This window comes from Pseudorca crassidens, chromosome 11 (assembly GCF_039906515.1).
Source record: "Pseudorca crassidens isolate mPseCra1 chromosome 11, mPseCra1.hap1, whole genome shotgun sequence".
Lineage (NCBI taxonomy): Eukaryota > Metazoa > Chordata > Mammalia > Artiodactyla > Delphinidae > Pseudorca > Pseudorca crassidens.
The window spans coordinates 43,204,124-43,221,822 of NC_090306.1; the positions used below are offsets into that span (position 1 = coordinate 43,204,124).

At 37.3% G+C, this 17,699-nt stretch overlaps 1 protein-coding gene across 1 annotated transcript in view; it reads left to right on the top strand.

Annotated features, from left to right (window-relative positions):
* SPATS2 (spermatogenesis associated serine rich 2) overlaps positions 1-17,699 on the top strand; it is a 75,181-nt gene that overhangs the window by 38,678 nt on the left and 18,804 nt on the right. The window contains exons 5-7 of the mRNA XM_067696425.1: positions 11,161-11,422; positions 12,638-12,817; positions 15,274-15,409. Of these exons, the coding sequence (XP_067552526.1) occupies positions 11,161-11,422; positions 12,638-12,817; positions 15,274-15,409 (578 nt within the window). The remainder of the gene's footprint in view (positions 1-11,160; positions 11,423-12,637; positions 12,818-15,273; positions 15,410-17,699) is intronic.

Genomic DNA, 17,699 nt, shown 5'->3' on the forward strand with positions numbered 1-17,699 from the left:
TGTGAATTTCAATCAAGTATCTCTATGAAATCTCTTTAGGGTCTATATTAGGTTAGTGCTGGAGTACTGGAATACTTTCTTGATGACTCCACATCACTTCATTAGGAGTTCTGTTAAGTATTGATTAAACCAGGCCTGACCCCAATGACCCTTGAGAATTTTTTCTAAGAAGAACTTAATACTACTACAGATTCCCCTGAAGCTCTCCATACCTGTAGCTTTGAGTATTTGCTTAACTTCTTCCCATTGCTTTCACCTAACGTGAGTGTGTGTTCTGGAGAACAGCAGCTTATTAATTTATTGGCCCAGGATAATAGGTTATTAGTGATGTGAGATATGCATGAAGCTGGAAAAGTATGTGTTGGAGACATAAATTTCTTAAAATTTGGAGAAAGAAAAATGGCTTCAGTTTGGCAGTCCCAAACGCCCAAATCTAGTTCAGTTAACTGCTGGGATTAGTTCAATAGGATGTAACCATGAACAGTTACTGGGACAGGTATTATATATATAGGACAGTGATATGAAAACTCAGCCAGTTCACATGGGAGAAAGTATTTAAGAGAAAGAGAGGTGAGAGCTGTGGAGAGGAAAAAATTATATCTAGCATTACATTAGTATTCCTGTTAGGGCCATGAAAGGGGTTTAGGGTAAAATTAATTCAGTCATGTCAGTCTAGCCTTAGAAATAGAATTAAGTATTTCTAGTAGAGCTGTGGTTTGACAAAATAAAAGGTAAAGGATTTTTGTTTTAATTTTAGTATTTGCATAGGTAATATATTCATGTGGCTCAAAATTCAAAGCTATAAAAGTGAATATACTGAAACATCTTTATCCCTGGGGATAGTTCCCAGCCATTTGGTTCCACACACCAGAGGCAAACTGTATTATCAATTTCTTATGTATCTTATGGGATATTTTATACGTATATATAAGCAAATATGAGTATATATTCTCCTCTTTGCTTGCTCCTTTTTCATGTAATATATCTTGGAGCTTATTCCATGTCAATATATAAAGAGCTTTCGTGGTTTTTTTATGAATGTATACTCATCCTACTGTTTAGATGTACCATAACTTACTTAACCGTTCCTTTATTGATCAACATTCGGGTTGTTTGCAACCCTTTGCTATTATTAACAATACTTCAGTGAATAACCTTGTACATATATCATTTTGCATGTGTTAGTATCACCTAGGATAAACTCCTAGAAGTGGAATTGCTGGGTCAAAGTGTATATGTATTTGTAATTTTGATAAGTATTACCAGATTGCTATAGAGAGAGTACCACTTTGCACTCCCACAAGTGATATATGAAAATGCCTGTTTCTTTATTCCCTCAACCCTACAGTGTTATGAAACATTTTGAACTTTGCTAATCCAGTAGCTGAAAAATGATATTATAGTGCAGTTTTTTTCCAAATGTTTTTTTACTGTGGTAAAATACACATAAAATTTACCATCTTAACCATTCCAGATCTCTCTCTCTCCTTTTCTTTTTTGTTTTTGTTTTTGGCTTTTATTCTAAGTTAATATCTGGACTAATATGCCAACGAAGGGTTTATATTTTACTTCTTTTTTTAAAAAAATTGAGGTAACATACCGGATTGACATATACACACTACTATATATAAAATAGATAACTAGTAAGAACCTACTGTATAGCACAGGGAACTCTACTCAATACTCTGTAATGACCTATATGGCAATAGAATCTAAAAATGAGTGGACATATGTATATGTATAACTGATTAACTTTGCTGTACAGCAGAAACGAACACAACTTTGTAAATCAACTATACTCCAATAAAAATTAATTTAAGAAAACTTGAGGGGGCTTCCCTGGTGGCGCAGTGGTTGAGAGTCCGCCTGCCGATGCAGGGGACACGGGTTCGTGCCCCGGTCCGGGAAGACCCCACATGCCACGGAGAGGCTGGACCCGTGAGCCATGGCTGCTCAGCCTGCGCATCCGGAGCCTGTGCTCCGCAACGGGAGAGGCCGCAACAGTGAGAGGCCCGCGTACCGCAAAAAAAAAAAAAAAAAAAAAAGCGAGGTATAATTGACACATAACATTATATTAGTTTGAGGCGTACAGTATAATGATTCACTATTTATATGTATTGTGAAATGATCACCACAATAAGTCTAGTTAACATTCAGCACCATAATGGTATCAAAAAAATTTTTTTTGTCATGATGAGAACTCTTAAGATCTACTCTTAGCATCTTTCAAATATTCATCTCCAGAACTTTCATTTTATAAAACTGAAACTCTATACTTATTAAAAAGTAAGTCTCATTCCCACCTCCCTTCTGCCCCTAGCAACCACCACTCTACTTTCTGTCTCTATAATTTTGACTACTTTAGATAACTCATATAAGTGAAATCATACAGTAATTGTCTTTTTGTGCCTAGCTTATTCAGTTAGCATAATGTTCTCAAGTTTCATCCACGTTGTAGCATATTAGAGAATTTCCTTCCTTTTAAAGGCTGAATAATATTCCATTGTATGTATGTATCATATTTTGTTTATCCATTCAACCATCAATGGACACTTGGGTTGCTTCCATGTTTTAGCTGTTGTGAATAAATGGATGTACAAATATGTCTTCGAGACCCTGTTTTCAGGTCTTTTGGGTATATAGCCCAAAACAGAATTGTTGGATCATATGATAATTCTAATTTTTTGAGGAACCACAGCAGCTGTACCATTTTATATACCTACCAGCAGCGCACAAGAGTCCCAGTTTATCAACAGCCTAACACTTGTTTTCTGTTTTTTCTGATAATAGCCTTTCTAATGAGTATGAGGAGATATCTCATTGTAGTTTTGATTTTCATTTCCTTATGATGAGTGACATTGAGCATTTTCATGAATTTGACCATTTGTATATCTTCTTTGGAGAAATGTCTATTCAAGTCCTTTGCCTGTTTTTTAATCAGGTGGTTTTTGTTGTTGTGGTTGTTGAGTTTTAAGAGTTCTCTATATATTCTGGATATTAATCCCTTAGATATATGATTTGCAAATATTTTCTCACATTCTGTATGTTGCCTTTTTTCTCATGAAGTCCAATTTGTCTGTTTTTTTCTTTTGTTAACTGTGCCTTTGATGTCATATCCAAGAAATCATTGCCAAATCCAGTATTGTGAAGCTTTTGTCCTACATCATTTTCTTCTAACAGTTTTATTGTTTTAGGTCTTACATTTAAATGTTTGATCCATTTTGAGTTAATTTTTGTGTAATGTTTCAGGTAAAGGTCCAACTTTGTTCTTTTACACGTGGACATTCCAGTTTTCCCAGCATTATTTGTTGAAAAGACTGTCATTTTCCCATTGAGTGGTTTTGGCACCCTTGTCAAAAATCATTTGGGCATATATGTGAGAGTTTATTTCTGGGCTGTCTATTCTATTCCGTTGGTCTATATGTTTGTCTTTTTTTTTTTTTTCTTTTTTTAAGTTTTTTGGCCACGCTGTGCGGCATGTGGCATCTTAGTTCTCTGACCAGGGATCGAACTCACTCCCCCTGCAGTGAAAGGGCAGAGTCTTAACCACTGGACCTCCAGGGAAGTCCCTATATGTCTGTCTTTATGCCAGTACTACACTGTTTTGATTATTGTAGCTTTGTAGTAAGTTTTGAAATCAAGTTGTGTAAGTCTTCCTGTTTTGTTCCTCTTTTTCTTTTCTTAAAAAATTTTTATTGAAATGTAGTTGATTTACAGTGTTGTGTTAATTTCAGGCATATAGCAAAGTGATTCAGTTATACACACACACACATATACTTTTTTAGATTCTTTTCAATTGTAGGTTATTACAAGATATTGAGTGTAGTTTCCTGTCCTTGTTGGTTATCTATTTTATATATAGTCGTGTATATATTTTAAGCCCAAACTTCTGATTTATCCCTCCCTGCTCCCCACACCTTTCCCCTTTGGTGACCGTAAGTTTGTTTTCTATGTCTGTGAGTCTGTTTCTGTTTCGTAAATAAGTTCATTTGTATCATTATTTTAGATTCCACATATAAGAAATATCATATGATATTTGTCCTTCTCTGTCTGACTTCACTTAGTATGATAATCTCTAGGTCTTCTTTTTCAAGATTGTTTTGGTCCCTTGAGATTCCATATGAGTTTTAAGATGGGTTTTTCTATTTCTACAAAAAATATCATTGGGATTTTGATATGGATTGCACTGAATTTGTAGATCACTTTGGGTAGTATTGACATTTTAATATTAAGTCTTCCAGTTCATGAACATGTAATGTGTTTCCATTTATTTATGTCTTCTTTAATTTCTGTCCACAGTGTTTTATAGTTTTCATTGTACAAGTCTTTCACTTCCTTGGGTTAACTTAATTCCTAAGTATTTTATTCATTTTGATGCTATTGTAAATTGATTTATTTTGTAATTTACTTTTTAGATTGTTAGTTCATGTATCAAAGTACAACTGATTTTTTTTTTTTGATTCTTTGGTCTCGCCCCCACTTCTTATTTTTATTTTTTATATTTTTTTATTTTTAAATATTTATTTATTCATTTATTTATTAGGCTGCATTGGGTCTTAGTTGTGGCATGCAGGATCTTCGTTGCAGCACATGGGATCTTTCACCGCGGAGCGCAGGCTCTTCATTGTGGTGTGCGGGCTTCTCTCTAGTTGTGGTGCGTGGGCTCCAGAGTGCGTGGGCTCAGTAGTTGCAGTGCGCAGGCTTAGTTGCCTCACGGCATGTAGGATCTTAGTTTCTTGACCAGGGGTTGAACCCACGTCCCCTGCATTGGAAGGCAGATTCTTAACCACTGGACCACGAGGGAAGTCCCCAGAAGTACAACTGATTTTTGCGTGTTGACATTGTATCCTGCTGCTTTGCTGAATTTATCTATTTGTTCTAACTGTGTATGTGTGTTTGTGTGTGTGTGTGTAATCTTTAGCGTTTTCTGCGTATAAGATCATATCATCTGCAAACATATTTTACTTTTTCCTTTCCCTCTTAGATGTCTTTTATTTCTTTTTCTTTCCTAATTGCCCTGGCTATAACTTTCAGTACTGTGTGGAATAGAAGTGGCAAAAGTGGGCATTCTTACCTTGTTCCTGATCTTTGAGGAAAAGCTCTAGTCTTTGACCATTGTTCACTGTGGGTCTTCATATATGGCTTTTATTATGTTGAAGTAGTTTTCTTCTAATCCCCATTTTTTAGTGTTTTTATCATGAGAAGATATTGAATTTTGTCACATATTTTTTCTGTATCAATTAAGATGATCATGTGGGGTTTTTTTCCCTTTATTCTGTTAATATGGTGTTTTACATTGATCGATTTCCTTAAGTTGAACCATTCTTGTGTTCAAGGAATAAATCCTACTTGGTCATGGTGTATAATCCTTTTAGTATGCTGCTGAATTTGGTTTGGTACTGTTTTGTTGAGAATTTTTGCATCAATGTTCATAAGGGATATTGCTTTTTTTTTTTGCGGTACGCAGGCCTCTCACTGTTGTGGCCTCTCCCGTTGCGGAGCACAGGCTCCAGACGTGCAGGCTCAGCGGCCATGGCTCACGGGCCTAGCTGCTCCGTGGCATGTGGGATCTTCCCGGACTGGGGCACGAACCCGTGTCCCCTGCATCGGCAGGCGGACTCTCAACCACCGCGCCACCAGGGAAGCCCAGGCATATTGCTTTGTAGTGTCTTTGTCTGGCTAAGTCTCAGGGTAACGCTGGCCTCATAGAAAGAGTTAGATAATGTTCCCTTCTCTTCAGCCATTTTTTGTTTTGTTTTGTTTTGTTTTTGTTTTTTAAAGTTTGACAAGCATAAGTGTTTGGTAGAATTCACTAGTGAAGCCATTGGGTCCAGCACTTTTCTTTGTCAGGAAATTTTTGATTACTGATTCAATCTCCTTACTAGTTAGATTTTCTATTTCTTCATGATTTAGTATTGGTAGGTTTTGTGTTTCTAGGAATTTAAACATTTCATCTAGGTTACACAATTTGTTGGTATACAATTGTTCATAGTATTTTCTTGTAATCCTTTTTATTTCTATAGAATTGGTAGTAATGTACCCACTTCCATTTCTTATTTTAATAATTTGAATCTTCCTCTTTTTTTCTCAGTCCATCTAGCTAAATGTTTGTCAATTTTGTTGATCTTTTCAAAGAACCAGCTTTTGCTTTTATTGATTTTCTCTACTTTTCTGTTCTCTATTTCATTTATCTCTGCTCTAATCTTTATTATTTTCTTCCTTCTGCTAGCTTTGGGTTTACTTTGTTCTTTTTATTTATTTTTTTCCTTGTTCCTTAAGTTGTAAAGCTAGGTTGTTAATTTGAGATCTTAGTTTTTTTGTTGTTGTTTATTTTTTATTTTATTATTATTATTTTTTTGAGATCTTAGTTTTTAATGTAAGCATTTGTAAATTTCTTCCTTAGCACCGCTTGTAAGTTTTGGTATATTGTATTTTCATTTTCACTTATCTCTAAGTATTTTCTAATTGCCCTTGTTATTTCTTCTTTGATCCAGTCATTGTTTTAAAATGTGTTGTTTAATTTTCACTGTATCGTAGATTTTCAAGCTTTCCTTCTGTTATTGATTTCTAAATTTATCTCATTGTGGTCAGAGAAGACACTTTGTATGACACCTATCTTTTAAAATCTGTTGAGACTTCATTTGTGCCCCAGCATATCATCTATCCTGGAAGATGTCACATGTGCACTTGCGAAGAATATGTATTCTATTGTTGTTAGGTAGAGTGTTCTGTATATGTCTGTTAGATCTATTGGGTCTGTTGCATTCTTTAAATCCTTTATTTCTTTACTTATCTTCTGTCTAGTTATTCTGTCCATTACTGTGAGTAGGGTATTGAAGTCTCCAAGTATTATTGTAGAACTATTTCTTCCTTCAATTCTGTCAGTTCTTGCTCCATATATATAATTTTTTTAAGATTTATTATTTATTTATTTATTTGCTTACTTATTTTTGGCTGCATCAGGTCTTAGTTGCGGCATGTGAGATCTTTGTTGAGGCATGCAGGGTCTTTCATTATGGCGCGCAGGCTTCTCTCTAGTTGTGGCGTGTGGGTTTTCTCTTCTCTAGTTGTGGCATGCAGGCTGGGTGGGTGGGCTCTGTAGTTGTGGCATGCGGGTTCCAGAGCACATGGGTTCTGTAGTTTGCAGCACGCAGGCTCTCTAGTTGAGGCGCACAGGCTCAGTATTTGTGGCTTATGGGCTTAGTGGCCCCCTGGCATGTGGGATCTTAGTTCTCTGACCAGGGATTGAACCCGCGTCCCCTGCATTGCAAGGCAGATTCTTTACCACTAGACCACCAGAGAAGTCCTTGCTCCATATATTTTGATGGTCTCGGTCTGTCAGGTGCATAAATGTTTCTAATTATTAAATCTTCTTTCTGTATTGAACTTTTTATTAATGTGTAATGTCCTTCTTTGTCTCTTGTAAGCTTTTTTTATTTAAAGTCTGTTTTTGTCTGATGTTAGTCCAGCCATCCCTGCTCTCTTTTGGTTGCTATTTGCATGGAATATATTTTTCCATTCTTTCACTTTCAATCTATTTGTGATTTTGAATATAAAGTGAGTCTCTTGTAGGCAGCCTATAGTTAGATAGTGTGTTTTTATCCATTCTGCCATTCTCAGTCTTTCAATTATAGAGTTTAATCCATTTGCATTTAAAGTAATGACTGATAAGGAGGGACTTCTTTCATTGTGCTGTTTGTTTTCAATGATTTTAGATTTTTTGTCCCTCATTTTCTACATTACTGTATTTTTGTGTGTTTAATCAGTTTTTTGTAGTGAAATGGTTAAATTCCTGTCTCGTTTCCTTTTGTGTATAAGCTGTAGCTATTTTCTTTATGGTTACCATGGGGACTCCATTTAACATCCTAAAGTTATAACACTCTAATTGAATTTATACCAACTTAACTTCAATAACATACAAAATTTTTGCTCCTTTACAGCTCCATCCCCACCCTTTTTGGTTGTTGATGTCACAAAATTACATCTTTATACATTGTGTGCCCAAAAATATAAACTAATAATTCTTTTAAATGCATTAGTCTCTTAAATTACGTAGAGAACAAGATCTGGAGTTACAAACCAAAGTTGCAGTAATATTAGGTTTTAAACTGATAGTTGGTTGTTTTTATTTATGTATTAGTCTTTTAAAATCATGTAGAAAACAAAAAGTACAGTTACAAAACATTGTTACAATAATACTAGCTTTTGTAATTGCTCATGTATTTTACCTTTATCAAGTTCTTTATTTCTCCATATGCCTTCAAATTACCATCTAGTGTTCTTTCATTTCATGTTACAGGACTCCCTTGAGCATTTCCAGCAGGGCAGGTCTGGTGGTTATGAACTCCCTCAGCTTTTGTTTATCTGTGAATGTCTTAATTTACCCCTCAGTTTTGAAAGACAGTTTTGCCACATATAGGATTCTGGGTTGACAGGTGTTTTTTTTTTTAGCGCTTTGATTATATCTGCCTTCTTGCCTCCAAAGTTTCTGATGAGAAATCTGCTCATAATCTCACTGATGATCTCTTGTGTGTGACAAGTAGCTTCTCTATTGCTTTCAAGATTCTCTATCTTTTTTTTTTTTTTTTTTTTTTTTTTGCGGTACGTGGGCCCCCCACCGCTGCGGCCTTTCCCGTCGCGGAGCACAGGCTCCGGACACGCAGGCCCAGCGGCCACGACCCACGGGCCCAGCCGCTCCGTGGCATGCGGGATCCTCCCAGACCGGGGCATGAACCCGCGTCCCCTGCATCGGCAGGCGGACTCCCAACCACTGCGCCACCAGGGAAGCCCAAGATTCTCTATCTTTTGAAAGTTTGATTACAGTGTGTCTCACTGTCTCTTGGAGTTCATTAAGCTTCTTGGATGTTTACAGTCATGTCTTTCACCAGATATGGGAAGTTTTCAGCCATTATTTCTTCAAACATTCTTCCCTTTCCCTCCTCCCCTTCTCCAGTTTACACGATGCTATGTTGGTTTGCTTGATAGAGCCCCACAGGTCCCTTAGGCTCTGTTCACTTTTCTTCAGTCTTTTCTTTCTCATCCTCAGACTCAATAATTTCAATTGTGCTATCTTCAAATTCCCTGATTCTTTCTTCTGCCTTTGAATAATCCCTTTAGTGATTTTTTAAAAATTTAAGTTATCATACTCTTCAGCTCCAGAATTTCTCTTTTGATTTCTTTTTAGGTTTTCTAATATTTCCATTTTGTTCATACTTTGTTTTCTTGACTTTTCCCACATCTTCCTTTATTTCTCTGAGCATCTTTAAGACTGTTGTTTTAAAGTCTTTAAATTAAAAACAAAAACAAAACAAAAAATGCACTAGGCATTTGAGGAAAAAAAAATTCTCATTACAGAAACTGCTAGCTTAGGAACATATTACGAATCCAAGTTTACATAATTAAAGTGAATCTTTGGATGAAAAACTAAATAAATTCTTTAATATATCTCCCAACAGGTCGTTTTTAGGGAAAGTTTCTGTTGATTTATTTTTAAATTTTATTTATTTATTTTTTTTGCGGTACAGGGGCCTCTCACTGTTGTGGCCTCTCCCGTTGCAGAGCACAGGCTCCAGATGCGCAGGCTCAGCGGCCATGGCTCACGGGCCCAGCCGCTCCGCGGCATGTGGGATCTTCCCAGACTGGGGCACGAACCCTTGTCCCCTGCATTGGCAGGCGGACTCTCAACCACTGTGCCACCAGGGAAGCCCTGTTGATTTATTTTTTTCCTTTGTATTGGCCACACTTGCTTGTTTCTTTGTGTGCCTTGTGATTTTTTTGTTGAAAACTAGACATTTGAATCTAATAATTTGATCACTCTGGAAATCAGATTCTCCCCCTTTCTCCAGATTTGCTGGTTTTTGTTATTATTATATTTTTAAATTGTTGTAAGCTGTCTCTGAACCAAGGGTCAGCCTAAGGTGTAAACTTAAGGTCTTCTCAGGTCTTTTCTAAGCCTTTCCCTGGGCATGCATTGGTTACTTTGAAATTTTTTCTGTATATGAAGTTGTTTTTGAACGTCCTAGTCTTTGATGTCCGGCTCCCAAAAGGGAATAAAGAAAAATGAAGTGGGGAGGAAGGGGACCACCCCTTTAATTCCCCTGAAGGTCACTTCAGCCAGAGGCGTAGGGGCTTGCAACAGTGGGAGGAGGTACAACAACAGTGGTTGCCTACCTCTTTGTCTCTACCTTTGTAATCAAAAGCAGCAGTCAGTGATCACAACACAGATCCCAGATATTTGAAGGACAGGTTCCTTTTTGACTACCCTCGCTTCAGCAAGCTACGTGCCAGCTGTTCCAAGAACAGGTGCACAGCTGCCTGTTCCCTAGCTGGGGGTGGGAGGGTGAGAATCTGCTACTGAGCTCAGAACTGAAATTGCCTGAAATTAACCACAATTTACCATCCAAGTCTTCTCCTGGAAATTATAAGCCTTCAATAGACTCCAGAGTTCCAAAATAGTTAGACAGATTCTGCCAGTGTAATTGTTGTCTAGGTGGGGAGACAGATTTCTGATGCAGCATCCTCTGCAGTGCAGATTTAATTTGTCTTTATTAGACTGAAGTTTCACTTCATTCCACATGTTTATATCCTACACCACTTTTTCTGTCGGGTTATTGTTTTGTTTGTTTTTTGTTAGAGCTCTCTCTTTATATTTAGCTCTTTGTATATATTACACATTTTTTCCCACTTTTTTTTTTTTTTTTGCGGTACGCGAGCCTCTCACTGCTGTGGCCTCTCCTGTTGCGGAGCACAGGCTCCGGACGTGCAGGCCCAGCGACCATGGCTCACGGGCCCAGCCGCTCCGCGGCATGTGGGATCCTCCCGGACCGGAGCACGAACCCGTGTCCCCTGCATTGGCAGGCGGACTCCCAACCACTGCGCCACCGGGGAAGCCCCCACATTTTTTAATTTATCTTTTGATCTTTCTTATGGTGGGTTTTGCCATGCTTTAATATTTTATTTTTATGTGTCTGAGTTTATCCAAAGTATCTTACATAGTTATGTTAGTCAGTACTTGAACATATACAAAAATGTGTTCAGTTTCTGGAAGAGCAAATGAGAAGTTGGTAACATTGGTTGCCTTTGGGTAGCTGGAGTTACCTCTCTGGATTGTGGGGGGTGTTCTTTTTCTTTTCTTTTTTTCAAATCTTTAATAACCATTAGAACAAAAAGAAGAAAAGCAAACCAAAACCTGCAGCAGAACCAAGTAACAGTATCCCAGATTCCAATAAACTGGTTTCCATTCAAGAGGAACAGTCTGCGCCTTCCTCAGAGAAAGGTGGTATTAATGGTTACCATGTCAACGGTGCCATCAATGATACTGAATCTGTGGACTCACTCAGTGAAGGTATGGAGGCACTTTCAATAGATGCCAGAGAATTGGAGGATCCTGAGTCTGCCACACAAGATATGCTGGATAGAACAGGTGAGTACATTAACAACAGGTCTTTGAAAAGTTCCATTCTATTGAAAAATACAGGGGCTTCCTGGTTGAGAAACCAATCAATAAATTAAATCTAGTTAGTCTTTTACTTTTTAGTTTTGTTACCTCTCATGTGAAAGAGTCACATTTTGTAATTATCAAAGGCCTAGAAAAATATAATTCTTGTTCCATTGTCTCATATTTTAATTTTAGTCTAAATCAGCCTTATGGAAATCTTCTAATTTAATAGTCCCGTAGTACTTAGAGATTACAGAACATGACCTTAAGGTGTTTTTTTAATTTCACACTTACTAAGGAAAATGATGATGATGAGTTGATGTTGATATTATTATTCTAAAACCCAACGCAATGAGGAATGTATAAGCATAACTGTAATCCCATGGCTTTCATTAGAAGTAGACTGTTGGTTTTTTTAGTCCCACATTTGTTTTTTAGTCAAGAATTAAGGTTAGTTTTATTTGTAAATTCAGGTATCTTGTACATTTTGTTTCATTAACCATTTTGATGAGTGCTGGGAAGATATTGGGAATATATTTTTTAAGATAGGCTTTTTAATTACTTGTTTGTTAATCCAGTTCTACTTGCTCTGTTGCTGCTGGCTTTATAAATGTAATGCCAATTTTAAAATTATGCTGTACTTTTCAGATGTTCTTTTATTGATTAGTTCACATGCACACACACACAAAGACTTAGAGAAAAACATAGCACCTCAAACAAACCAAAGATAGTCAATGGCTTTCATTTTCTTCTGAACTAGCTTTCCTCTCATTTCCTAACGCTTTGCCCTTTCTATTCCCTAAAGCTTTTAAAACCCTTCTTTCCTGGGACAGTGTAAAAATCTTTTCCTCGACATAACTTACAGAAGCTTGTCAGAAGGTGGTGATATTGACTCTCTTCACTTTCTTGTGCCCAGAACTACAAGGAAGTTACCAAGGTACAGGGAATGAGCTAGCCTGTCTGGAGATGGGTTCACAAAGCACCCTCCTCTTCAGTTAGGATGCCTTTTAGGGCTAAGCCAGATAACACTCATAGCCTCACTGACTCTGCTCTTTGTTCTATTTTGTCAGTTGATTCTGTTCACAACCTTTAAAGAGGCATCGTTTTGGCGCATTTTTACCTTTTTTCTTTGTGTATATTTTAGACTGCTTGATTGACCCCTAAATTGTGCTCTAATATACTGGCCGCTTCCTTTGACAGGATCCATGCTGGAGAATGGTGTCTCTGATTTTGAGTCCAGGCCTTTGACTGTGCACTCTGCTCAGAATTCTCAACAGAATAGAAATGCTGCCAAATCTCTCTCAAGACCTGCCATAGGACCTCAGCTTTCAAATCTAGGAATGGAAGGTGTTCCACTCTCTTCCACCAACAAAAAGCTAGGTAAGTCAGAGGCCTTCCTTTGAGAGAAAACAATAAAATCTGTGTTTTTAGCTCAAGAGGGCAAATTATCTTTGTTCTCATAGGTAAGGTTTCAGAATGGGCAGCAGGTAATACTTTTTCTGTTTTCCAGGCAGTGTCTACCCACCCTTTCCCCGTTTTGTGTACACAGTTGGAGTCTGATAGTAGTTTAGATGCTGTACAGTCTTGCTACAATAATGGGGATCGTTTTTGTGAGCGAAAGTCAAGGATGCCAGGATGACTTTTCTGCTAACATTAACGTGTTTGTTTTATTTGCTTTACTGCAACATTTCTGTGCTATTTCCTTCACTTTTATGTCCTGGTTGACTCAACAGTAGAAAGCTCTGCCGTCTCTGAAATGACACTTTGAAGAAATATTTTAATTTCTCTTCACAACTTCATGCTCTTACTGATACCTGTAAGACTATAGCTTTAAACAAGGTCATTTTCTCTTAAGCATTTACTTAGCATTGACTGATGGTAGCCATTTGCTTTTCTTTTAAACTATAATAGTTATTTAAATAATCAGCCAATAATTAAACAGATTGAGATAATAGCCCTTCTGCCATACATCTAAGCATGGCAGTCCACTCACCTGAACAAATGAAACAGAGAAATGTAAAAGACACTTGTAACCTGTAGCTCTTTATTGAATTATTTATTCCACATGAGCCAAACTTAATTAGCGAGGCTCTCCTTTTTCATCTTTCTAATATAGTCCTCAACTTGGTGCAGAAAGGCAAGTCTGAGACTGTTTAGTCAAGCAAAACTGAAGGCACAGGGCTTGAAAGCTTTTAGGTAGATGTTAAAGAAATCAAGTTGAGATGAGGAAGGATTTAAATAAAAAATTGAAAATCTGTATCTTGGCACATTATACATTTGTTAGATCAGTTATTCCAACTACCAGTTGTAATAATTTTGACATTGGTGAATATAAAAAGGTTAACAGAACTCTCAGAAACTGGTTAAAATGTGTTGGGTAGGTAAATGTATTTCATCTTTATCTCCAGTGTTGGCTTACCCACATACAATGCTTCAAACTGTACTACCGAGAAAGAACTTTATCAGTTTTGTAATGTCTGCGTGGTGAATTGTATTCCACTAAATCCTGTTATTTAGAGAGTTTTGAAAATTTGGTACCTACTGACATAGGTTTTCTTTTAGTTTTTTTCTCTCTGTGTTTCATTTCATTTTGGATAGTTTCTAAAATTGACGTCTTCAAATTTATTAATCTTTTTTTCTTTAATAGTTTTTAACCTGCTGTTAATCCAATCCAGTGTAGTTTTCATCTCAGACATTGTGTGTTTTGGTTTTTTTTTTTCATCTGTAGAGGTTCAGTCGGGGTCTTTTTAAATATCTTCTGTGTCTCTCCTTAACGTGCTTAGGCTTTTCCTCTACCTTCTTGAACATATGGTATCTGATTATATTAGCTCCTTTGATGTCCTATCTACTTGATTCTACATCTGTGTCATTTCTGCACCTGTTTCTATTCATTGATTTTTCTCTTCATTATGGATCAGTCATATTTTTCTGCCTCTAGTAATTTTTTATTGGATGCCAGACATTGTGAATTTCTCTTTGTTGATTGCTAGATATTTTTGTATTTCTTTAAATATTCTTGTGATTTATTCTGGGACTGTTACTTGGAAACAATCTGAAGCTTGCTTTTTTAAGCTTTGTTAGATGGAAATAGAGCAACCTTTAGTCTAGAGCTAATTACTGAGGCAGTACCCTTCTAAGTACTCTACCTGGTACCCCACTCTGGCTGGTATGAACATGAACTACTCCTGGTCTGGGTAAGCTCTGAGGATTATTCCCCCTGCTGCTTTCCAGTGGTTCTTTTACCCGAAACATCGGGTAGTTTCTGCACACCCATGCACTCAGAATCCTCTGTAGGTCTTTGTACAATTTTTTCATTTTTGTGTAGCTTTCTCCTCTCCAGTATTCTGCCCTGAGAATTCTAGCCACCTTGGCCTCACTGAATTCTCAACTCTGTCCCCTCAATTCAGGGAGACTTCCAGGCTCAGTTTCTGATTTCTCCTCCTTGCATTGCAGCCTGGAAACTCTCTTATGGCAGTAAGTTGGGGCAGTCACAGTCCTCACTTCTTTTGTGTCTGTTTTCTTCGCAGGGGGGTGGGGGGTAGTGGGTGAGAAGTACTCTGCCTATTGTTCATTGTCTGAAAACCACTGTTTCGTATATTTTGTGTGTGTCTGAAGTTTTTTAAGACAGGAGGGTAAATCCGATTCCTATTACTCCATCTTGTCTATAATACTTACTTAAAAAAAAAAATCTATGAAAACATTAGTTTTTTGTTGAGGAGTGTGGCCATTTAGGAAGTATTCTTAGTCCATGTGACATTTGTTACGTTACATGCTTAGGTGTTCAGATCCAGCTTTCAAGTCACCTGTGCTCCTTTTTTTATTGGGGTTTTTTCAAGGTTCTAATATTGAAAAATCTGTGAAAGACCTCCAGCGCTGCACAGTGTCTCTTGCACGATATCGAGTTGTAGTTAAAGAAGAGATGGATGCTTCCATTAAGAAAATGAAACAAGCTTTTGCTGAATTGCAGAGCTGGTAAGTTAAGTTGGTTTTGATATCAGTAGCACAAAAATGATCGTTTAAAAAAGATGGTTAGTCATTCACCAAATTCTTTAATTCCAAACTCTTAACTACTTTACATAGTGGAGAAAGACTTAAAAATCCTGTGCTATGTTTAGCTTTCTGCTTCATTCTACTTGTGGTCACAGTGTGGGAATGAGTGGTAGAGAGAACTCATAATGCTTTAGGAATGGGCCTAAATTAATATTAACATTGTTCGGAAAGGGACAAATAATTAAAGAGGAGGTCATGCATCCTTACATTAGGGTCTGTCTTTTAAACGAGGAATCTGTAACCGATGACATGATATTTTTGAACAAAGTTATAAAGTAGAAAAGATGTCTTTGTTTTCCTAATGCATCCCACCCTAATGGTCTCTTCTGTGCCCTATTATTAATCATTGATTTATTTTAATTTTGTGTTTTTTAAGCTTGTTTTTAAAAATTCTATCTTAAAATATATGTGTTCTGTAGGGGAAATAGGGTTTAGTAGTTAAAGAGGTTTGAAAATACTTAAATTTTTTTTTACTACTGGACTTCTTAATGCCTTTTCAGTGCTAATCTGCATTGTGAATTTACAAGAGGGAGCTATTTATCGAATATATTTGATTATAGATTAGAGAATCTTTGGGAGGAGAAATATATTCTAATTTTTTTCTAGAACACTGAAGCTGTTTTAACTATTAGATAGTAAAGTGGTAACTAATTTTTAAACCATAACTCCTTTCGGGGGAGTATTTGCATTTTATAAGGGACTTTTTTGAAAATGGAAAAGACCTAAGGACCAAATTAAGTAAAATGATAGGAAGACAAGCAGCTAGGTTGATATTTGGGGATTTAAGACTGTCCATTCTGCTTACTTGTAAAACTTGCGTGGATCTGAAATGTGAGAGGAAGTTTTCATGAATAGGGAGGACCTGCACCACTCTTCCTCCCAACCGTCCATCCGTTTTCTTGCCTGTCTATGGGCTGTTTCCTGAGGTCATATTCAGCCATGTCTCTGTTCACAAACTTAGTCTGGTCATTTCATGCCACAGCAGACAAAAGATAGAGGGAGTGTGGGTAGCCTCAGTCCTCCTGTTCTGTGGAATTGAAGAAGGGAGTGAATTAACAAAGATGTAGAATAAAGCCTCCAGAAAGTTGCTGACCACGGCTCTTATCATTTGCAAAGTGTAGAGTGGCCCACGAACCAAAAAGTACTTTTAGGATAGATAATTCATCTGCTAGTCTACCCATGCTTTGTCCTGAATCCCGAGTTTCCCCTTTCAGGTTTTATAGCTAGAAATTCAAAGTCATATCTTCAGTTTTTCTTCTATACATTTTTGCTCTAGCCAGATTACTCGTCTCAAAACTTAACGTACACATTTCCTCTTCCATATACTAGTTAAGGCCATTTTTCCAGCCTAATAATGCTCTCCTATATTTTCTGCTTATCTAAATCCAACCAATTCTCCAAAATTCACCTTTAATAAACTAACTTCCCCTGGAAATTTCTCTAGGTAGCTGATTTCTCCTCTTCCTGACCCTCTGGGAGAAAGCCCCATGCCCTTTGCTCTGGATTATTATCATATCAGATATTGTTGGCTCAAGAAAAGAATAAAGAGCTAAGAGTAGAGCATCACAACTTTGCCTTGACAAACCTCCGGTCTCCATGATTATTTAGTGTACTGATTACTTAGCCACAGGATCTGATTCCATTCAGAACCAGCCTGAACCAGGAAGTACAGTTCCGGGAGAGAGATTTGTGAGCCCTTGTTGACTTGGAACCCAGTCAGGGGGAGCCTCCTTTAATAAATGACAAATGAAATGGTTTCCTGCCTAGAAACTGTGTATTTAGGATTGATTAGCAGGCGTAGAAACCAGGTCAATTTAACTTGAGGAAAGACATTACCTGCCCTTTCCTGCTGGTGTAAAGCCTTCTCTCTGGATGATTGGGTTTTTAAACTGGCTTATTTCAATGCCCCTGTAATTTCTACGTCAAGATATAATTGTCAGGTGAGCTAACTCCCTTTGGCACTGAACCGGAGCTTGGAGTTAATGTCACTTAGGAAGCCATTTTTTGTGTTGGTTACAGTATAAAAGAAAAGAAAAGCGTTCTAACAGATTTGCAACGGTAAGATTACATTACACCTGACGGGGCATTAGGGGAATTATGCCGATAACTGCTTTCCCATCGAGGCCAAATGAAAGCTGACATTTACCTGTGGGAAGGTAAAAGCAGAGGCGTCCCAGGATGTAAAACGTCAAATCTGTTCTTATTGGTGATC